This window comes from Leucoraja erinacea, chromosome 19, assembly GCF_028641065.1.
Source record: "Leucoraja erinacea ecotype New England chromosome 19, Leri_hhj_1, whole genome shotgun sequence".
In the NCBI taxonomy this organism is placed as follows: Eukaryota; Metazoa; Chordata; class Chondrichthyes; order Rajiformes; family Rajidae; genus Leucoraja; species Leucoraja erinaceus.
Window position 1 is genome coordinate 32,601,001 of NC_073395.1, and position 18,825 is coordinate 32,619,825.

Consider the following 18,825-nt stretch of genomic DNA (forward strand, 5'->3'; position numbering starts at 1 on the left):
CTAAACAGTCACTCTGCACTCACAGTCACTTGACTTGACTTGACTCTGCGGCTGGCACGGACACTTTAATAACTGGCACTGGCCACTCAAATCAGCGGCCCCGGACATTTTTTTATGATTGGTTTACTGTTTTTAACATTGTGTTTTTTACCTGATTTTAACTATTTATTCTGTTCCATCAGGGACTGGATTGTTTTTTTTAGTGTTATTATGTGAGAAGTGTTTTAAATTTCATGTGCGAGGCTCCGCTATTCACTGGGAAACGTCTTTTCATTTTGCACTGTACTTGTTGCTTGCAAGATGACAATAAAGGTTGATAATGATAATGATGATAATCTTCAGTTTAAACCAGCACCTGCCGTTCCTTCCTATGTGTTTTATTTGCATCAAAGGCAGTTTGATAAATTCATACATACAAGGAGTTATGCAATGACATAAAACCAGTGGTAGATTTAAAGAATGTGAAAATTGTAAAGTTTCTTGGAAACTCACTTGGCCAAGCACATTTAAAACAAAACTTCACAAATGTATTTGTGAACCACATCCCTCTGCATCTTTCAATAGTAGTAAAACAAAATCATGCCTTTAATGCAACTACCTGCAAAAATACAATAGCTTCTGAATAAGCATCCTCCTCAGGAACAGTTTCTTCCCCTGTTATCAGGCTTCTGAATGGTTCTCCTATAAGTTAAGGTGCAGTCCCGATCTTCCAACCTACCTCATTGCAGACATTAGACTTTTTCTCTGGAACAATCCTGAAAATTATATTCTGCACTCTGGTATTTTTTCTCTTTGCTCTACCTATTCCACGTGTATTGCCTGATTGAATTCATTAGAGCATTATCTAAATTAATCAGTTAGCACGCAAACAAAAGCTTTTCGCTATCTCTCGGTACATGCAACAATAATAAACCAATACAAATACAGTTGTTAGTGACTGGTGGTGATCCCACCTCCATTCACATCTTCCCATCTCCTCCCTCTGCAAATGTTCACTCATCCCGTCCCACCCAACCACCCGCTCCCCAGGTACTTTCCCCTACAACCACAGATGTAACACTTCCCTATGTATCCTGTACACGATGCTGGTGAGGCTAAATTTGGAGTACTGAGTTCAGTTTTGGTCAACATGCTAAAGGAAAGATGTTGTTAAGCTGGAAAGAGTGCAGAGAAGATTTACGAGGATGTTCCCAGGCCTTGAGGGGCTGAGTTTTAGGGAAAGGCTAGGGCATTATTCCTTGCAGCACAAGAGGACGAGGGTTGATCTTGTGGAGGTGTATAAGATCATGAGTGGAATAGATTGGATGAATACACAGAGTATTTTATCCAGATTAGGGCAAGAAAGAAACAGAGGACATAGGTTTAGGATGAGAGGAAAAATTAATAGGAATCTGAGGGACAACCTTTTCACACAGAGAGTGGTGGGTATATGGAACAAGCTGCCAGAGAGAGCTATTGAAATGGGTACTTGTAAACGACAACATATAAAATACATTTGGACAGATACTGTACATGGATAGAAAGGGTTTAGAGGGTTATGGGCCAAATGTAGCCAGGTGGAACTAATGTAGATGGGGCATCTTGGTCAGCATGGGAAAGTTGGGTTGAAGGGCCTGTTTCTATGCTAAATGCAGTGGCGGACTGGCCAGGGTGTCAGCTTGCCCGATGGCAAGTGGGCCCCTGATGAAGTGGGCACCGATTTCTCTCCTTCCTATTCCCTTCAATCTACAGGCCTTCCACTAGCTTCACAATTTGCATATCATCTCACACCTTCAGTCTTTTCATCTCTGGCATCCAGCCATCTGCTCATCAAAATTCCCCCTAACCTATATCCACCCATCACTTGGTAGGCTTTTCATGCCCCTCCTCCCTTCCAGCTTTCTTCCCCACCCTTGATCAGTCTGAAGAAGGGTCCCAACCCGAAACATCATATATTCATGTTCTCCAGAGATGCTGCCTGACCTGCTGAGCTACTATAGCAGTTTGCACATTTATTTTTAACCAGCATTTGCGGTTCCTTGTTTCCACCAATACTGTGAAATCCAGATTGGCTACATGTATAAATCACAATTCTGAGGAAGCATCCCATTTTCCTTCAAGAAATTAAAATGTTATAAAAGATTAATTTTCTATCGTTGATGATGATAAGTTCTCCAGAATTGCACAAGGATATTGGAGCAGGAGAAGGTATGTAGGCCCCTCAAGCATGCCCCGCTATGGGTAGAACCGAGGATGTCCTGGTTGGGTTGCTCCTGGGCCTGGCCAAGCTGGCTATGTGTGAGCCACGGACGGTGCCAGGGAGAAGAGGGCTCTGCCCCAGCCGGCTGACTGTCCCTTTTCCGGGGTTACGTCCGTGCCAGGGTGTCATTAAGGTGGGAATATATGCTGTCCATGGGCACCTTGGAGTGTCTCCAGGACTGCTGGGCACCGAGGGGGGTGGAATGTATCTTTAATAAGGGTTGTGAAATAGTTATTTAATATTCAGTATTTAATAATATTTGTTTGTGTTATGGCGATGGGTTTGTTTGTATTGTTTTGTACTATACATATTATTTTTGTAAATAATTGATTAAATCTATTTTTGGTTAAAAAAAATAGCATGCTCCACCATTCAGTACAGTCCTGGCTGATCTAGTCCAGGCTTCAACTCCTCTTCTGTGCCAGCTATCCTCAGTCCTCAATCAACCATCTTTCAAACCCGCATCTACGTTTTTATGACAAGTACCTCCAATAATCTAATCTGCACAAGTCACAACGCTCGGGAGATTCACTGCCCAGGAATTAATTGCTGGGGGAATGGCAGCTCTTCAATGTGTCAATTCTACTAACAGTCACAAGCAAAGATCCTGGTCACAAGCTCCTCAGGGAGGAACCGTGGCTGGCAGTCAGTATACGTGTGGTTGGAGTGGATGTGTTGGACCCTGAGTGGCGAGGCTCGGTTCCTTGAGCCCTTCGGCCAGTGAGTTAGTTACGCCGAGTGACTCGGGCAATGCACCCGGGGTGATTTCCGAGTGCGCGTTGTTGCTGCTGCTGCTGCTGCTTTCTTCCCTCCCGAGCTGATGTTGCGGGCAGCGTCACTCCAGCCTCTCTCACCCTCGCTGCTGAATGAGCTCCTCCTTTCATCGGCTGCAGCAGACATGGCGACAACACTGCAACCGCTTACACTTAAGAGAGGTAAGCAAGAGCCCGCATCCTCCTGCTCCTACAATCATCTCGTGTTTGAACGGCGTTAGTAGGGAATGGGGAGAGATTTGCTTGGGGTTTTTTTTTGTACTGTTCAGCTGTTCATGGAACACAATGATGGGAAATTCATTGGTACTGTTTCCTGTGAAGGATTAAGAATCCACGATAGGTTACATTTTGCAATGTATTTCCTTGCACGGCCGTTCCCCTCGCACTCCCTCCCCGCGCGGTAGGAAGGGAAGTTCACGGTGATTCTGCCCACGGTAGCAGATGGTGAAATGAACGGTAAAGTCTTCATGAAACACTGAGCAGCCCGCGGCTGGGGCTCGGTTTGTTTATTCGGGGGACGGAAAGACAACGGGCAGCGACTGAAAGACCCGATCATGTCCTTGCAAGTTCACCCCGTGATATTCGCCCTTTCTCTTGAATCCGATTACACTTGTGCACCAAATCAAGTTGTGTGGTGACGTCTCCCGTTATGTGGGGCAGATGTTGGTTGTGTTACAGGAAGATATAGAGATAGCTTTATGTTTAGGAGAACCGGATTGGGCCGTCTGGAGAGCAGTAGTACTCTGAAAACAGGAGGAAATACAAGTCCGGTCTTTAGAACCAATAAGAAATTAATATGTTAAAAAAAAAACGAATTGTTGGAATAACTCAAGATAGACCCAATAAGTAACTCGGTGGGTCCGGCGGCGTCTCTGGAGGACATGAGTAACCGACGTTTCTTCATACAGATGGAGGGGGTGGGACAAAGCATGGCGAGTGATAGGTAGATACAGGTGGGGGGGTGGGGTGATTTAATTGCAGGTGGGTGACAAGGGCTGGAAATACAAAATACTGATTTTGGATGATCAGCCATGATCATATTGAATGGTGGTGCTGGTTCGAAGGGCTGAATGGCCCACTCCTGCACCTATTTTCTACGCTTCTATGACTTGACTGGCATTCTCTACTGCCACGATAATCACACTGCAAAATGATCCCAACCTCAAGTGCCACTTAGCCATGTCCTCCAGAGATGCTGCCTGACCCATTGAGTTACTCCAGCACTTGTGCATTTTTTTTGTTGTAAACCAGCCTCACTGCATCTACAGTTCCTTATGTCGAAAACATCGATTTGAATTGTTTGCTGCCTGAAGTTACTGATTTAGATGTCCTTCCAGCTGTGGGTCACAGAAGCTCATGTCATTTACTCATTCGGCACGCCAACAGGCCCTTAGGCCCAACTTGCCCATGCCGATCTACACTAAGATGCCCATCTACACTAGTTCCACCTGCCCTCATTTGGGTCCATATCCCTCTAAGCCTTTCCTATCCATGTAACTATCCAAATGTATTTTAAATGTTTAGGAAGGAACTGCAGATGCTGGTTTAAACCAAAGATAGACACAAAAAGCTGGTGTAGAAATGGAATAGGTGACATTTCGGATCGACCCGAAACATCACCTATCCCTTTTCTCCAGAGATGCTGCCTGACCCGCTGAGTTACTCCAGCTTTGTGTCTATCTTCTTTTAAATGCTGTACAGTACCATGCCATTAAATGATCAAGAACAAGAGGTTGTCATTGGTCCTTCCTGCCTGAAGGGACTTGGGTGGAACTATCCAATTAACCACACTTCCAAAATCTTTTCCCATAACCCTGCAATTGTTTTGCTTTTGGGCATTTCTTCATTTCCCTTTTGAAAGTTATTATAGAATCTGCTTCCATCTACCTTTCAAGCAGTCTATTCTGGATCATGATGCCAAGGTAACGTATGTTTTCCCCAAGTCACCACTAGTTCTTTTGGCATTACTGACCATACTGTCAGTTTCTCTCAGCTTGATGAAATACTTAATTCTGAACATCTGTGGAATCTAGACACAAAAACCTGCAGTAACTCAGCGGGTCAGGCAGCATCTCCGGAGAAAAGAAATAGGTGATGATTCGAGTCGAACCCCTTCTTCAGACTGAGTCGGGTTTCCTTAACATCACATGTATTAAATACTGTTTATTTTTTATTGCACCCTCTTTAAAATGATACCATTTATTTACAATTTAAGAACAGCATTGGCTCCAAAAAGCAGACATTTGCTGGACAAATACAATTCTCATAAATTAATAGTACAGAATATAAGCACCTTTTTAAAGAAAAAAATATATAAATATTTAATGGGTTTGTGTTTAAAGACTGGGTTTTTATTGTGTTTAAGGTTGGCACAGTGATGCAGCTGGTAAAGCTGCTGCCTCACAGCGCCAGAGACCCGGGTGTGATCCTGACCTCAGTCTGTGTGGAGGTCTCCTTGTGACCGCGTGAGTTTCCTACAGGTTCTCCGGTTTCCTCCCATATCGCAAAGATGTGCAGGTTTGTAGGTGAATTGGCGTCTATAAATTGCCCCTAATGTGTAGTTAGTGGATGGGAATGTGGGATAACATAGAACTAGTGTGAACGGGTCATCAGTGGTCGGCATGCGATTGGTGCATCGATGGGCCTGTTTCCATGCTGTATCTCTAAAACTCAAATTAAACTAAAGACTGGATTTTAATTCGGATTAGGAACATTGGGTATTTAACATCTGTTAGATGTTACAAACTCTGAGTTTAAAAGCATGGCGAGGAAAGTGTTAGAAGATGAGTATGACTGTTGCATTGTACAAAGAAAGGTCAAGAATGAATTATGCATACTTTCAAGAGGGGAGTGATATTTTCATACAAGGCATGCAGTTTATATTCTATTTCATCACAATTAACAGTCATGGAACAGTCATTAACAGTCATAAAGCGTGGAAACAGGCCCTTCAGCCCAAAGTCCACACCAACCAGCACGTCCCATCTACACTAGTCCCACCTACCTGCATTTAGTCCATATCCCTCTAAATCTGTTCTATCCATGTACCTGTCAAAATATTTCTTAAACGTTGTGATAGTAACTGTCTCAACTACCTCGTCCGGCAGCTCATTCCATACACCCACCACCCTTTTTGTGAAAAAGTTACCCCTCATAGGTTCCTATTAAATCTATCTCCCCTCGCCTTAAACCTATGTCCTCTGGTTCTCAATTTCCCCTACTCTGGGCAAGAGACTCTGCATCTACCCGATCTATTCTGGCATATCCCAAATGATGAGATGAAGTGGATTTGTATATTTCTTTCAGATTTCTGAGTGGTGTATTTCTGGTATGACACATCAATAATACACAAGCAGAGGGCGATCCCATCAGAATACTTACAAGCATTCCCAGAATCCTACATATATAATCTCCTTAAGGAAAGCCCCACATAACCTTTTTTGACCGGATTTGAGCAGACCTGCAGGAACTATCTTCTTCGCTACTAATTAATTTTGAGTGCCAGCGGCTCCAGCCCAACAACTGTCCCTCCCGATAATAAAAGACCAATATCGCCTGAGCACATAATTATTCCTTCAACTAAACAGATAATTAGGTTATCAAAAACCACAAAAAAAACACAGATGCTGGAAATAAAAACGGGAAATATTGGCAACATATCTCTTGAGTATTTCCAGTCTTTTCTGTTTTTATTTCAGATATTTTTTAAACTTCCGTGAAGTAACTAATGAAAATCTCACCGAATAATTTTTCCAGTATACAGCGTTAACTTTAAACTTAAGATGTGCAGTGCCTTAAATTTATCTTGTCCATCGAATACTTGTGATGCACAATCTCTCGATGAACAAATAATAAAACAATTAGAAACCAGATGGTCTTTTCAAATAAACATAGAACAGCACAGCAACAGGAGATTTGGCCCGCAATGTCTGTGATGAATGAACATGATGCAAAGGCAAGTTAACCTCTACAGCATGCATGTGATCCATATCCCTCCATTCCTTGCATGTGCCTGTTTAAAACTCTCTTAAATGTAACTATTGTATTCGCTTCCACCATCCCTGGCATCACATTCCATGCTCCATCAATCTCTGGATTAAAAAAAATACACCCTGCACATGTCCTTTAAACTTTCCCCTTCTATCCTTAAAGGTATGCACTCCGGTTGCTTGACATTTCATCCCTGGGAAATGGTTCCGACCATCTACCTTGTCTATGTTTCTCATAATTTTATATACTTCCAGCATACTTCCCCTTGACCTCCACAACAATCCAAGTTTGTCCAACTTCTCCTTGTATCTAATACCCATTATACTGGGCAGCATTCTGGTAAACCTCTCCTGCACCCTCTCTAAAGCCTCCATCCTTATTTATGGGCTATGGGAAATGCACACAATATTTCAGATGCGACCTAACCAAAGTTTTATAAAGCTGCAGTATGACTTCCTGCCTCTTATATTCAATATCCCGCCACATGAAAGCAAGCATACCATATACCGCCTTTATCACTCGATCAAGTAGATAGTGTTGCCACTATCAAGAAGCTATGGGCTTGGACCCTAAGATCCTTCTGTACATCAATGCTATTAAGGGTCTTGCTATTGTGTGTTATTTTCCCTTACAGGATGATCCTCTCAGGATGCAACATCACACACTTACGCGGATTAAACTCCATCTGTCATTTCTCCACCCCATATCTGTAACTAATCTACATCCTGCTGTATCTGTGACAGCTTGTTGCTGATAAATATATATTTCTTATGGATCTTGTCTTCAATGTCGAAGTGGGAGAAATAAATGGTTCCATGCTGACTACTGAAAATTACATTGCAGATCACCTTTGTAGATTAGTAATCCTGAAGAAGTCTGCAGTAATATGTTCAGTAGAAGACAACTGATGGGCCGGCATGGCGGCACAGCAGTAGAGGTGCAGTCTCAGCGATAGAGACCCGAGTTTGATCCCAACTACAGGGATTGTCTGTATGAGTTTATACGTACGTTCTTCCCCTGACCACGTGGGTTTTTTTCGAGACCTTCGGTTTCCTCCCACACTCCAAAGACGTACAGGTTTGTGGGCTTGGTATTAATGTAAAATTGTCCCTAGTGTGTGTAGGGTAGTGTAAGTGCGCGGTGATCACTGGACTGTGGTAGTGGTAGCAACAAACAAATTCCTCAGGACACTAAAAGCTGGGCCAAGTGTGCTTAGCACAAATACGACCAGCAGGATTGTTTGGCAGAAACAAGTGATGGGGCAGCTGCTGACTCTCACTCCAATGTGGAATACAACGCTACAATAATCGTGGATAACTTAAAAAACTACTAGTATTTGTTTTATAAATTCAACAATGAACTAAAAATTCTAATGAAGACAATTATAGAATCGAGCTCATGAAAAATTCAACTACCAACTCTGAGTGGAAATTTTGAACGCTATGTTTGATTAATTCAGTTAGTTATATATTGAACAGTCCTTCAATGCATATGTATTTGGTTTGCTGACAAAACACAAGGGTGGTTGTACTAAGTTGTTTTTAAATGTCATTTATTTGATTTAGTTTATGGTAATCTAGAGATACAGTGTGGACACAGGTTCTTCGGCTCACCGAGTCAATGCAGACCAGCGATCCTTGTACACTACCACCATCCAATACACCAGGGACAATTTACAATTTTTACCGAAGCCAATTAACCTACCAACCTGCACGTGTTTTGAGTGTGGGAGGAAACCGAAGCACCCGGAGAAAACCCATGCGTCATGTGGGGAATTACAAACCCCGTACAGACAGCACCCGTAGTCAGGATTTGAACTTGGTTCTCTGGCGCTATAAGGCAGCAACTCTACCGCTGTGCCACCCCCATTTCATTTGGGCATCATTGGCAAGGCTAGTGTATATTGTAACCGGAAGGCACATATCCCAAATTAGTGGCTAAAGCACCTGAATAGAGAGGAAGAGAGATTTGTTTAATGAGAGTTGCTTGTCTGTAAAAGTACAAAAAGATTATAAAGCACCTTTCAAAAGAGATTTGAGAGTTGAAACATTTGCAAGGCTTTCAACAAAAGCAGATGAGTGGAATAAATGTAAAAATGTCCTTCTATTGTATGTAATTCACCAAGTGTACTGTTGCTAGGCATGAATATTTAAATTGAAGGGTGGACCATTCATTGTTCTGCGCTGTGATCTCTGTGCATGGTGTTTTGTACCATATTTACCCAGGCAAGTGACTATAATCCATCAAACTCCAGGTGCTTAGTTGAGATTTTGAGAGTAAAAAATTGTGCCATTTCAGTTGTGTTTAGGTCCAGTTGAGTTCCCAGTTAATTGTAACCTTCTAGAACAAGGGTACCCAACTTGGGGTACATTTACGCCCAGGGGGTACATTTCGCCTACCCAGGGGGTTAATTTGTTGATTCTGGATTTGTACATCTTTTTTCTCATTGACTGACTGTGTTTGGTTCTGGTATAGTGGTATACTGTTCATCATTAGTTGTACATTAATAAGTGAAATAACATTGACATTTACCCCTGGCAACATTGCTATTAACGACAGAGGTTTACCTGCATCTCTTCCAACCTCATCTATTGCGTCCGATGCTCTAGATGTCACAGATCTATATCGGGAACCAAGCGGAGGTTGGGCGATCGTTTCGCCGAACACCTCCGCTCGGTCCGCAATAACCAAGCTGACCTCCCCGGTGGCTCAGCACTTCAACTCCCCCTAATTCTCCGACCTCTCTGTCATGGGTCTCCCTCCATGGCCACAGCGAAAGCACCGTTGGAGGAACAGCACCTCATATTCCGTTTGGGGAGTCTGCACCCCGGGGGCATGAACATCGAATTCTCCCAATTTTGTTAGTCCTTGCTGTCTCCTCCCCTTCCTCAGCCCCCCTGCTGTCTCCTCCCATCCCCCAGCCTTCGGGCTCCTCCTCCTTTTTCCCTTTCTTGTCCCCACCCACCCCCGCCCCCGATCATTCTGAAGAAGGATTTCGGCCCGAAACGTTGCCTATTTCCTTCGCTCCGTAGATGCTGCTGCACCCGCTGAGTTTCTCCAGCTTTTTTGTGTAACCTTGCTATTAAACGGTTGGGAACCCCTTTTCCTATAACCTAATGAAAGCATATTTAATGAAGATAATTTGATTACATGTAATGGAGAAGTTGTTGGAGATAATTGACTAGCTCTTGTTAAGTGTAAATATCCGACTACTTATCAGCAAATTGTTTGATGTATACAATTCATGCTCATGCATGCAAATCTATGTTTCATTATCTGTAATAACACAAATGGAAGTTAAATACTAAGCAGTCATCGGTGAAGGTAAAATATCTTGACAACTGAAGAAAACTTGATTTTCATGAGCCAAGAGACCACAACAACTTATTGGTTAATTGAAATATACAAAACAGGAAATCTTTCGGACCATAGTGTTCATTTAGGCCTCAAAAAAGTTATTAAAATTAATCCCATTTCTCAGCACTGTTGGCTATATCACATTGAGCACTCAATTAAAAGAAATCTGGTGGGTTTTTACTTCCTATTCTTTCATGCAGTGTTTCAGATTCCTGTCATACTTTGGATGAAAGAAACCTCCCCCTTTAATCATCCACCAATTTCCCTCAGTGTATATGCCTTAGTTTTTGTCTTCTCTGTTACGCAATTTAGGTGCCTCCTGTTCATTCATTCCAAGCCTCTCATGACTTTATACATTCTAATTAAATGTTCCATCAGCATCCTCGGTACCAAAGAAAATTACTCCAGCCAAACAAATCTCTCTCCCCTCTCCTAACATTCTCCATCCTTGCCACGTGCGGCAGCAGGCAGAAGGTATGGTCTGAGGATGGGTCTCAACCTGAAATGCCACCTATTCCTTTTCTCATGAGATGCTGTCTGACCCACTGAGTTACTGCAGCATTTTGTGTCCATCTTCAATTTAAACCAGCATCAGCAGTTCCTTCCTACACAGATGATAGGACTGTTTGGTGAACTTTTGTCACTTTGTCAGCAGCAGACACATGGTGACTCTTATGTACTGCCTGGGTGCGGTCTGCTGTACGATTTTAGCAGGTTGTATGCAGCACAAAGCATTTCACTACGCCCAGGTACATGTGAAAATAAAATATCATTAAATTGAATTACAATATAATGATCAAAATTATGTGCAGTTTTTTAATTGCAGCCTGTTTAATGATTTAGACTTTCTCAGTATGACCTCACCTTTTTGTATCCTTTGCATTGGCTAGGGAACGCAAGTATCCTTTGTGACCTTTATGCATTACTTACTTGTTCTGCTACCTTTGGAGATAGGGAGACACAAGAGACTGCAGATGCTGGAATCTGGAGCAAAAAACAGCTTGCTGGAAGAACTCAGCAGTTCAGGCAACATCTGTGGAAGGAAATGGATAGTCGCCATTTCCAGAAACCAGATGAAGGGTCTCAACCCAAAACAAACTATTTTCCTCCACAGATGCTGCTTGACACACTGAGTGCCTCCAGCAGTTTGTTTTTTTACCTTCAGAGATATGTCAACATGTACTAACATCTAATTATTCCTCTGCACTGGGCTTAAAACTAATGAACCAAACAACGGGTATAATGGGTGCTGAACTTCAGAAGTGACAATTTGATTAGAATTTGTTTCTCCCATAAGATTTCATAATAAATGGTTAATTATTAATGCAATGCAATTTGTATTGACATTTATTAAATATCATGTCAAGTCGTTTATTTGTCACATACACATACGAGATGTGCAATGAAATGAAAGTGGCAATGCTCGCGGACTTTTGTGCAAAAAGACAAACAACCAAACAAACTATAAACACAATCATAACACACATATACCTTTACATAATAAATGATGGAAGGAAAAACGTTCAGTAGAGTTAGTCCCTGGTGAGATTGGCGTTTGCAGTCCGAATGGCCTCTGGGAAGAAACTCCTTCTCAACCTCTCTGTTCTCACCGCATGGCAACAGAGGCGTTTGCCTGACCGTAGCAGCTGGAACAGTCCGTTGCAGGGGTGGAAGGGGTCTCTCATGATATTGTTGGCTCTGGAGTTGCACCTCCTGATGTATAGTTCCTGCAGGGGGGCAAGTGAAGTTCCCATAGTGTGTTCGGCCGAACGCACTACTCTCTGCAGAGCCTTCTTGTTCTTGGCAGAGCAATTCCCAAACCAGATGGTAATGTTCCCGGAGAAGATGCTTTCCACCGCCGCTGCGTAGAAGCACTGGAGGATCCTCGGAGACACTGAATTTCCTCAATTGCCTGAGGTGGTAAAGGCGCTGCCTTGCCTTACTCACGAGTGCTGAGGCGTGTGATGCCCATGTCATATCCTCGGAGATGTGGACTCCCAGATATTTAAAACGGTTCACCCTATCCACAGGACCCCCATTTATCCTCAATGGAGTGTACGTCCTCGGATGATGTGCCCTCCTAAAGTCCATGATCAGCTCCTTTTTTTTTTTTGATGTTCAAGAGGAGGCTGTTATCCTGGCACTGCTAGATCAGCCATTCTCCCGGTAGGCCTTCTCGTTATTGTCTGAGATCAGGCCCACCACCACAGTGTCATCGGCAAAGTTAATTATTGAGTTGGAGCTGAACCTAGCCACACAGTCATGTGTGTACAGAGAGTACAATAGGGGGCTGAGGACGCAACCCTGGGGCGATCCTGTGCTCAGGGTGAGGGACTTTGATGTATTCCCTCCCATCTTGACTACCTGGAGCCTGGCGGTGAGAAAGTCTAGGGCCCAGGCACACAGGGAGGTGTTGAGCCCCAATTCCATTAGCTTCCTGGCCAGTCTGGTGGTTGAAGGCTGTTACGAGAATAACGGTGCAGCAGTGGCACAGCGGTAGAGTTGCTGCCTTACAGCGCTTGCAGCACTAGAGGCGGTGGTTCGATTCCGACTACGGGTGCTGTCTGTACGGAGTTTGTAGGCACTCCCTGTGACTGCGTGGGTTTTTTTCCGAGATCTTCAGTTTCCTCCCGTACTCCAAAGACGTACAGGTTTGAAGGTTAATTGGCTTGGGTTTGTGTATTTGGTAAAAGTGTAAAGTGTCCCGGGTGCTGTATGTGTATAATAGTGTTAATGTGCGGGGATCACTGGTCGGCACGCACTCGGTGGGCCATAGAGCTTGCTTCCGTGTTGTATCTCTAAACTAAAACAGCGTTAAAAATTCGAATGTAATTTAGGAAAAAAAGACAAAGTTGCAAAGGCTCACAATTCATTGGCTGACCGCTGTACCTAAATATCAACCTGAAGCCATAAGACCACAAGACAGGAGCAGAATTTGGCCATTCGGCCCATCAAATCTGCTCCACTATTTGATAGTGGCTAATCTACTTTTCCCCCTCAATCCCATTCTCCTGCTTTCTCTCCCTAACCTTTGACACTTTTGCTAATCAATCTCCGGTTCAAAAATACCCAATGACTTGTCCTCCACTGCCATCTCTGACAATGAATTCCACAGAATAAAATAAATTCCTCCTCATCTCCTTTCTAATCCTTTTAATGTGAGGCTGTGCCCTCTGGTTCTCGACTCTCCCACAACTGGAAATATACTCTCCACATCTATTTCGTCCTTTAATTATTCTGTAGGTTTCAATGAGATTTTACCCTTAACCTTCTAAACTCCAGCGAGTACCGACCCAGAGCCATCGAATGCTCCTCAAACATTAAAGCAATCATTCACATATACCTATACAACCTTCCGCTTATTAAATGATGTAGGATTACCATCAACTTTTAGTTATGCCCTGTCCATAATAAAAACAAAGTGTATTTCTGCCAATGTACGAAATGCAGTCATACTTTGCAGTTTGCTAAATTTCAGGTTTTCCTTGCCAAATTCTCATGGGATTTTTTACATCCAATTCCAAAATCTCACCACAAAAGTCTGAACGATCCCTGGAGAATCCCATTTTAGTGAAACTAATAATGGCTCATTACAAATCAACCAATAACTCGTGACTCATGATTGCTGCGACATCTCTTCCTTGCCACAATGGCCTGCTGTGTTCACGGTCCTCTGAGTGGCAAAGCCTGAGCCAATGTTCACTGGAAAACCATTCAGAAGAGATGCTGAAGCAATAACGAATTAACAAAATACAAATAACAAAATGTGAAAAAACACTACAACTTGTGTAGCACATGACTGGCTGTGGACATATAATGTTCACCATAAGAACCAAATGCTAACAATGTTGATTCGGTCAGTGAAATAATATGTAAATAGTTGGACTGTCATTATAATCTGTGACAATCACAGCCTTCTTTAAATGAATTGTTAATGGGAACATTTGCATCACAACCAGCAGGAGCAATGCAAGAATTCAGACTCTTGACTCCTGTATTTTTGTTGTAACACATTATTTAACATTGTAATTTTTGACAACCTGCTATTATGCTGCAAAAAAACTATTGTTTTGCAAAAGCCGGGTATACCAGAGCATCAAGAACTCTGGTATCAATGCCTTATTTAATGATAGTATTCAATGGAAAATTAAGTTTAAAGAGAAATAATTTATCTTGAAATATTTGGAAATGACACTAATCTGAGACATTGTTCGATGAACTTGAAAACATTAATCAGCATGATTTGAAATATTCACTCGCAGATCGCAGCCTTCATGATTCAGAATGCAAGTCCCTAACAAGATTCATTCATGTAAAAATGATTTATTGGATTGTGGAAGTGTGAGAATGGTCAGCAATGTTCCTCTGTGGGGCAATGTGTTGTGCATTATCAATAATGCTACAATTCTACCCATTTCACTGTTTTATTGGTTATGTTGCCAGATACATAATTCAGCATTTGTGAGTTTAGGTCAATGTTGAGAGAGACTGTAAAATTTGATTCAGTACATTGTACCAGATAATTGGAAAGCTATGCTTTGTCACATAAAACTAAAATGGAAGGTATGGCCTTGCAATCTGCCTGTGACACCAGGCTCACACTAAGCATTGCTACATCTGGCTGAATATTTCTTCATTCACTTCAATCACCATAAAGGTGGCAGCCAAGACAAAATAACTATGTGAGAAAACTTGCACTTAGGAATTGGACAGTCAGTTCCATCTTGTGTGCATCACACATTTCAATTTCATTGAAATCTGAGGAAAATTGTGAATTCTTTTTTTCCCTGGACCTCTGTGCATCTGATGTGCTTATGCACAGAGGAGCCTTGATACTTAGTTGTCGGGAAAGCAGAATAAAGAATTTCAGTACTCCTCACGTGAATGAGTAAAATCTTTTTGTTACAACTTCATGCGCTTCTCTTTTCAGATGTGGCTCGAGCCATCGAATTGCTGGAGAAACTCCAGGAAAGTGGGGCAGTGCCAATCCACAAGTTGCAGTCCTTACAGAGGGTGCTGCAGAGTGAATTCTGCACAGCTGTCAGGGAGGTATGGAAGTCTTTGTTAGCCCAATGTAAAGCAGCAGTCGTTTTACAGCTCGTGGCAGGAATCTCTTACAGCAAATATTTTTTGAAGCAATGTATGGGCAAAATAGATTGAAGGTGGAACAGCTGGGAAATGTCTACTAATCGTGGATATTAGTTGGTCTAATATCCACTGTTTTGTTTTGTGGAAGAGTGCTCAACCCTTTCATGCTGTATATACCTGCCTCCTGTTCCACTCCATAGTAAGATAATGAGTGAAGGAATGGGTGACGTTTCGGGTCGAGACCCTTCTTCAGACTTTCCTCAATCGTATATCGATCATATATAATAATAATAATAACTTTATTTATAAAGCGCTTTTAGACAACATCAGTTACCACAAAGTGCTGTACATGGGAAGTCAACAAAAAGTTATTACAAACTACTAAAACCATTAAGACGACAGGACTATAAAAACAGTAAAAATTAAAAGACATTAAAAGCACTAAAACAGGAACAATGTCTCAGCCAGTGTCGAAAGCCAGTGAATAAAAGTGAGTTTTTAGGGAGGATTTAAAGATGGACAGTGAAGGGGCCTGTCTGATCTGCAGCGGCAAGGTGTTCCAGAGTGCCGGGGCAGCAACAGAAAAGGCTCTATCCCCTCTGAGCTTCCGCTTAGACCTTGGTACCTCAAGGAGCAGCTGATCCGCTGACCTGAGGCACCGGGTAGGAGCATATAGGTGGAGCAGCTCAGAGAGGTAAGGCGGGGCGAGGCCATTCAATGATTTAAAAACAAATAAAAGAATTTTAAAATGAAATTTTAAAATATCTTGATACTATTTTATCTCCTTTTGTGACAATCCCTTGTCCCAATTAAACCTTTGAACTCCCTTTATCTCATGTAAGTCTTCCTTAGTTGAGGGGTATCAGATTTTTACACAAGATATAATTTAGCATAGAGGTGTTTATTTTGGTACTAAATCCTCTTACTATAAAGTCCAATTTAACATTTGCCTTCATAGAATGTTTGTTGCATTAACACATTACCTTTCAATTATGTTTATGCATCTTTCAATCTTGTGATAGCTCAAATGAACAATTGTTAATTTTGCATTTTTCCTTGTGATATTCATTCTTCAATATCCTTGCCCATTTGCCAATCGCACCTATATCACCTATATCACCTATACCACCTATACCACCTATACCACCTATACCACCTATATCACCAAAGTACCTTTGCATTCTCTTTCATGACTCGCATTGCTGTACAGTTTTTTTTATCAAGAACAAACTTGGATACATTTCACACACATCGCTCATCAAATCATTGACATTGGTTTTAAACCCAAGCAGGCCATGCCTCAGCACCAAAGCAGTCTTTTAGTTGTTTTAGTTTTAGAGATACAGCGTGAAAATAGGCCCTTCGGCCCAACGAGCCCACACCAACCAACAATCCCCACATACTAACACTATCCTACACAAGCTAGGGACAATTTATAATTTTACCAAGCCAATTAACCTACAAACCTGAATGTCTTTGAAGTGTAGGAGGAAACTGGAGGCCCTGGTGAAACCCCACGCAGGTCACGGGCAGAGTGTAAACCTCTGTACAGAAACCATCCATAGACAGGATCGAACCCGGGTCTCTGGTGCTGGAAGGCAGCATCTCTACCCTGGCCCCTTCCTGACAAAGACCCACTTATTCCTACTCTCTACTTTCTGTGCAATAACAAAACCTTAATCACAGCAGTGTATTAGTCCTATAACTGTTGCTATAATCTGTTTAACAATTAGCCTTGTGAAACATATTGAAGGTCTTCTCAAAGTTTACAATTTCCTCTTTTTGCAGACTTTAGCCTAATTCCTTGTTTTCCATGGACAATCATATTGCATTTAGTTACAGCTGCATTCTTAGCATGTTGTGGATTTTTGCAGTGCAAGAATGAGCTATTTGTGATGGTCTTGCCTGGTGTTTTTTCCAGGCAAGACTTTAGGAAAATGCTATCCATTTGGTTTCCACATCCTGGTTCCCAACCCTAAATTTTCAAATTATATTTCTGATGTTAATAAATTGAATTGTAAGCAATGTTATTAATTCATAAAAGTTGTATTGATGAAACGTTCTTGTGTATTTCCAGTATCTGGCTTGATATGTTGAATATTGCTTTATGTTTTTCCCATGGAGGTATCTGCCGTTTTACAAATCAATGATGTAGCTTTCAATTTACAGTCACATGCAAAAAAAAAAAAAAAAAAACATTTTGACGGTGGTGGAGATGCTATAATTTAATAAATTGGTGCAAAATGTGCTCTGACTCTGCATGGTCATGAAGTCAGAATTGCGTGGATGAACAGATAACTGAGCTTACATTGCTGGTGGATGAGGGGGGTTCCCAAAATGTACAAGTGTTTCTCCATATAACCATATAACAATTGCAGCACAGAAACAGGCCACCTCTGCCCTACAAGTCTGTGACAAACACTTATTTTCCCCTAGTCCCATCTACCTGCACTCAGACCATAATCCTCCATTCCTTTCCCATCCATATACCTATCCAATTTATTTTTAAATTATAAAATCGAACCTGCCTCCATCATTTCCACTGGAAGCTCATTCCACACAGAGAGTAAAGAAGTTCCCCCTCGTATTACCCCTAAACTTCTGTCCCTTAATTCTCAAGTCATGTCCTCTTGTTTGAATCTTCCCTACTCTCAGTGGGAAAAGCTTATCCACGTCAACTCTGTCTATCCCTCTCATCATTTTAAAGACCTCTATCAAGTCCCCCCCTGTAACCTTTTGCGCTCCAAAGAATAAAGACCTAACTTGTTCAACCTTTCTCTGTAACTTAGTTGCTGAAACCCAGGCAACATTCTAGTAAATCTCCTCTGTACTCTCTCTATTTTGTTGACATCCTTCCTATAATTAGGCGACCAAAATTGTACACCATACTCCAGAATTGGCCTCACCAATGCCTTGTACAATTTTAACATTACATCCCATTCTCCCCCAGGCAATTACAAATATAATCCACACCTATGCCACTGTAGGTGATTTAACCAGCTGAAACACAGTACCATTAGCCATAGATTTGACACTCACAAGATTATAAATGATGGTTTCAGTAAAGATTATTTTTAAATACTGTAGTGAGTGGGTATTGTCAGTGATTTCCAGTACTTAAGGTGGAAAATGTAAATTTTATTTAGGAAGTGTGCACCTCATTGAGACCAGATCTTCAGTGATTGATAAGGAAATTATATTAACTTTAGCACTATCGGGAAAGTCGATTGATCCATGCGACGGTGACCATGGTTACAGGTCCTCCCGGGGCTGTCGGTGCAGCTGACATCATTCACAGACTTTCTGTTCAAAATGAGCGGAGAATGCACTGAACTCATTGATGTGTTGATGAACCGTGTCTTGAAATCAACCCACCGA

The 18,825-nt window shown here is 42.0% G+C and overlaps 1 protein-coding gene across 4 annotated transcripts in view; it reads left to right on the forward strand.

The window, feature by feature from the left end:
* Positions 1-2,870: 2,870 nt before the first annotated feature.
* The window catches only part of lin7a (lin-7 homolog A (C. elegans)), a 68,043-nt gene continuing 52,088 nt past the window's right edge, over positions 2,871-18,825 (forward strand). The window contains exons 1-2 of one of the 4 annotated variants that reach the window (XM_055650771.1): positions 2,871-3,174; positions 15,290-15,408. In XM_055650771.1, the coding sequence (XP_055506746.1) occupies positions 3,060-3,174; positions 15,290-15,408 (234 nt within the window). In that variant the 5' untranslated portion in view covers positions 2,871-3,059. The remainder of the gene's footprint in view (positions 3,175-15,289; positions 15,409-18,825) is intronic. The other 3 variants (XM_055650770.1, XM_055650772.1, XM_055650773.1) reach the window with 3 other exon arrangements.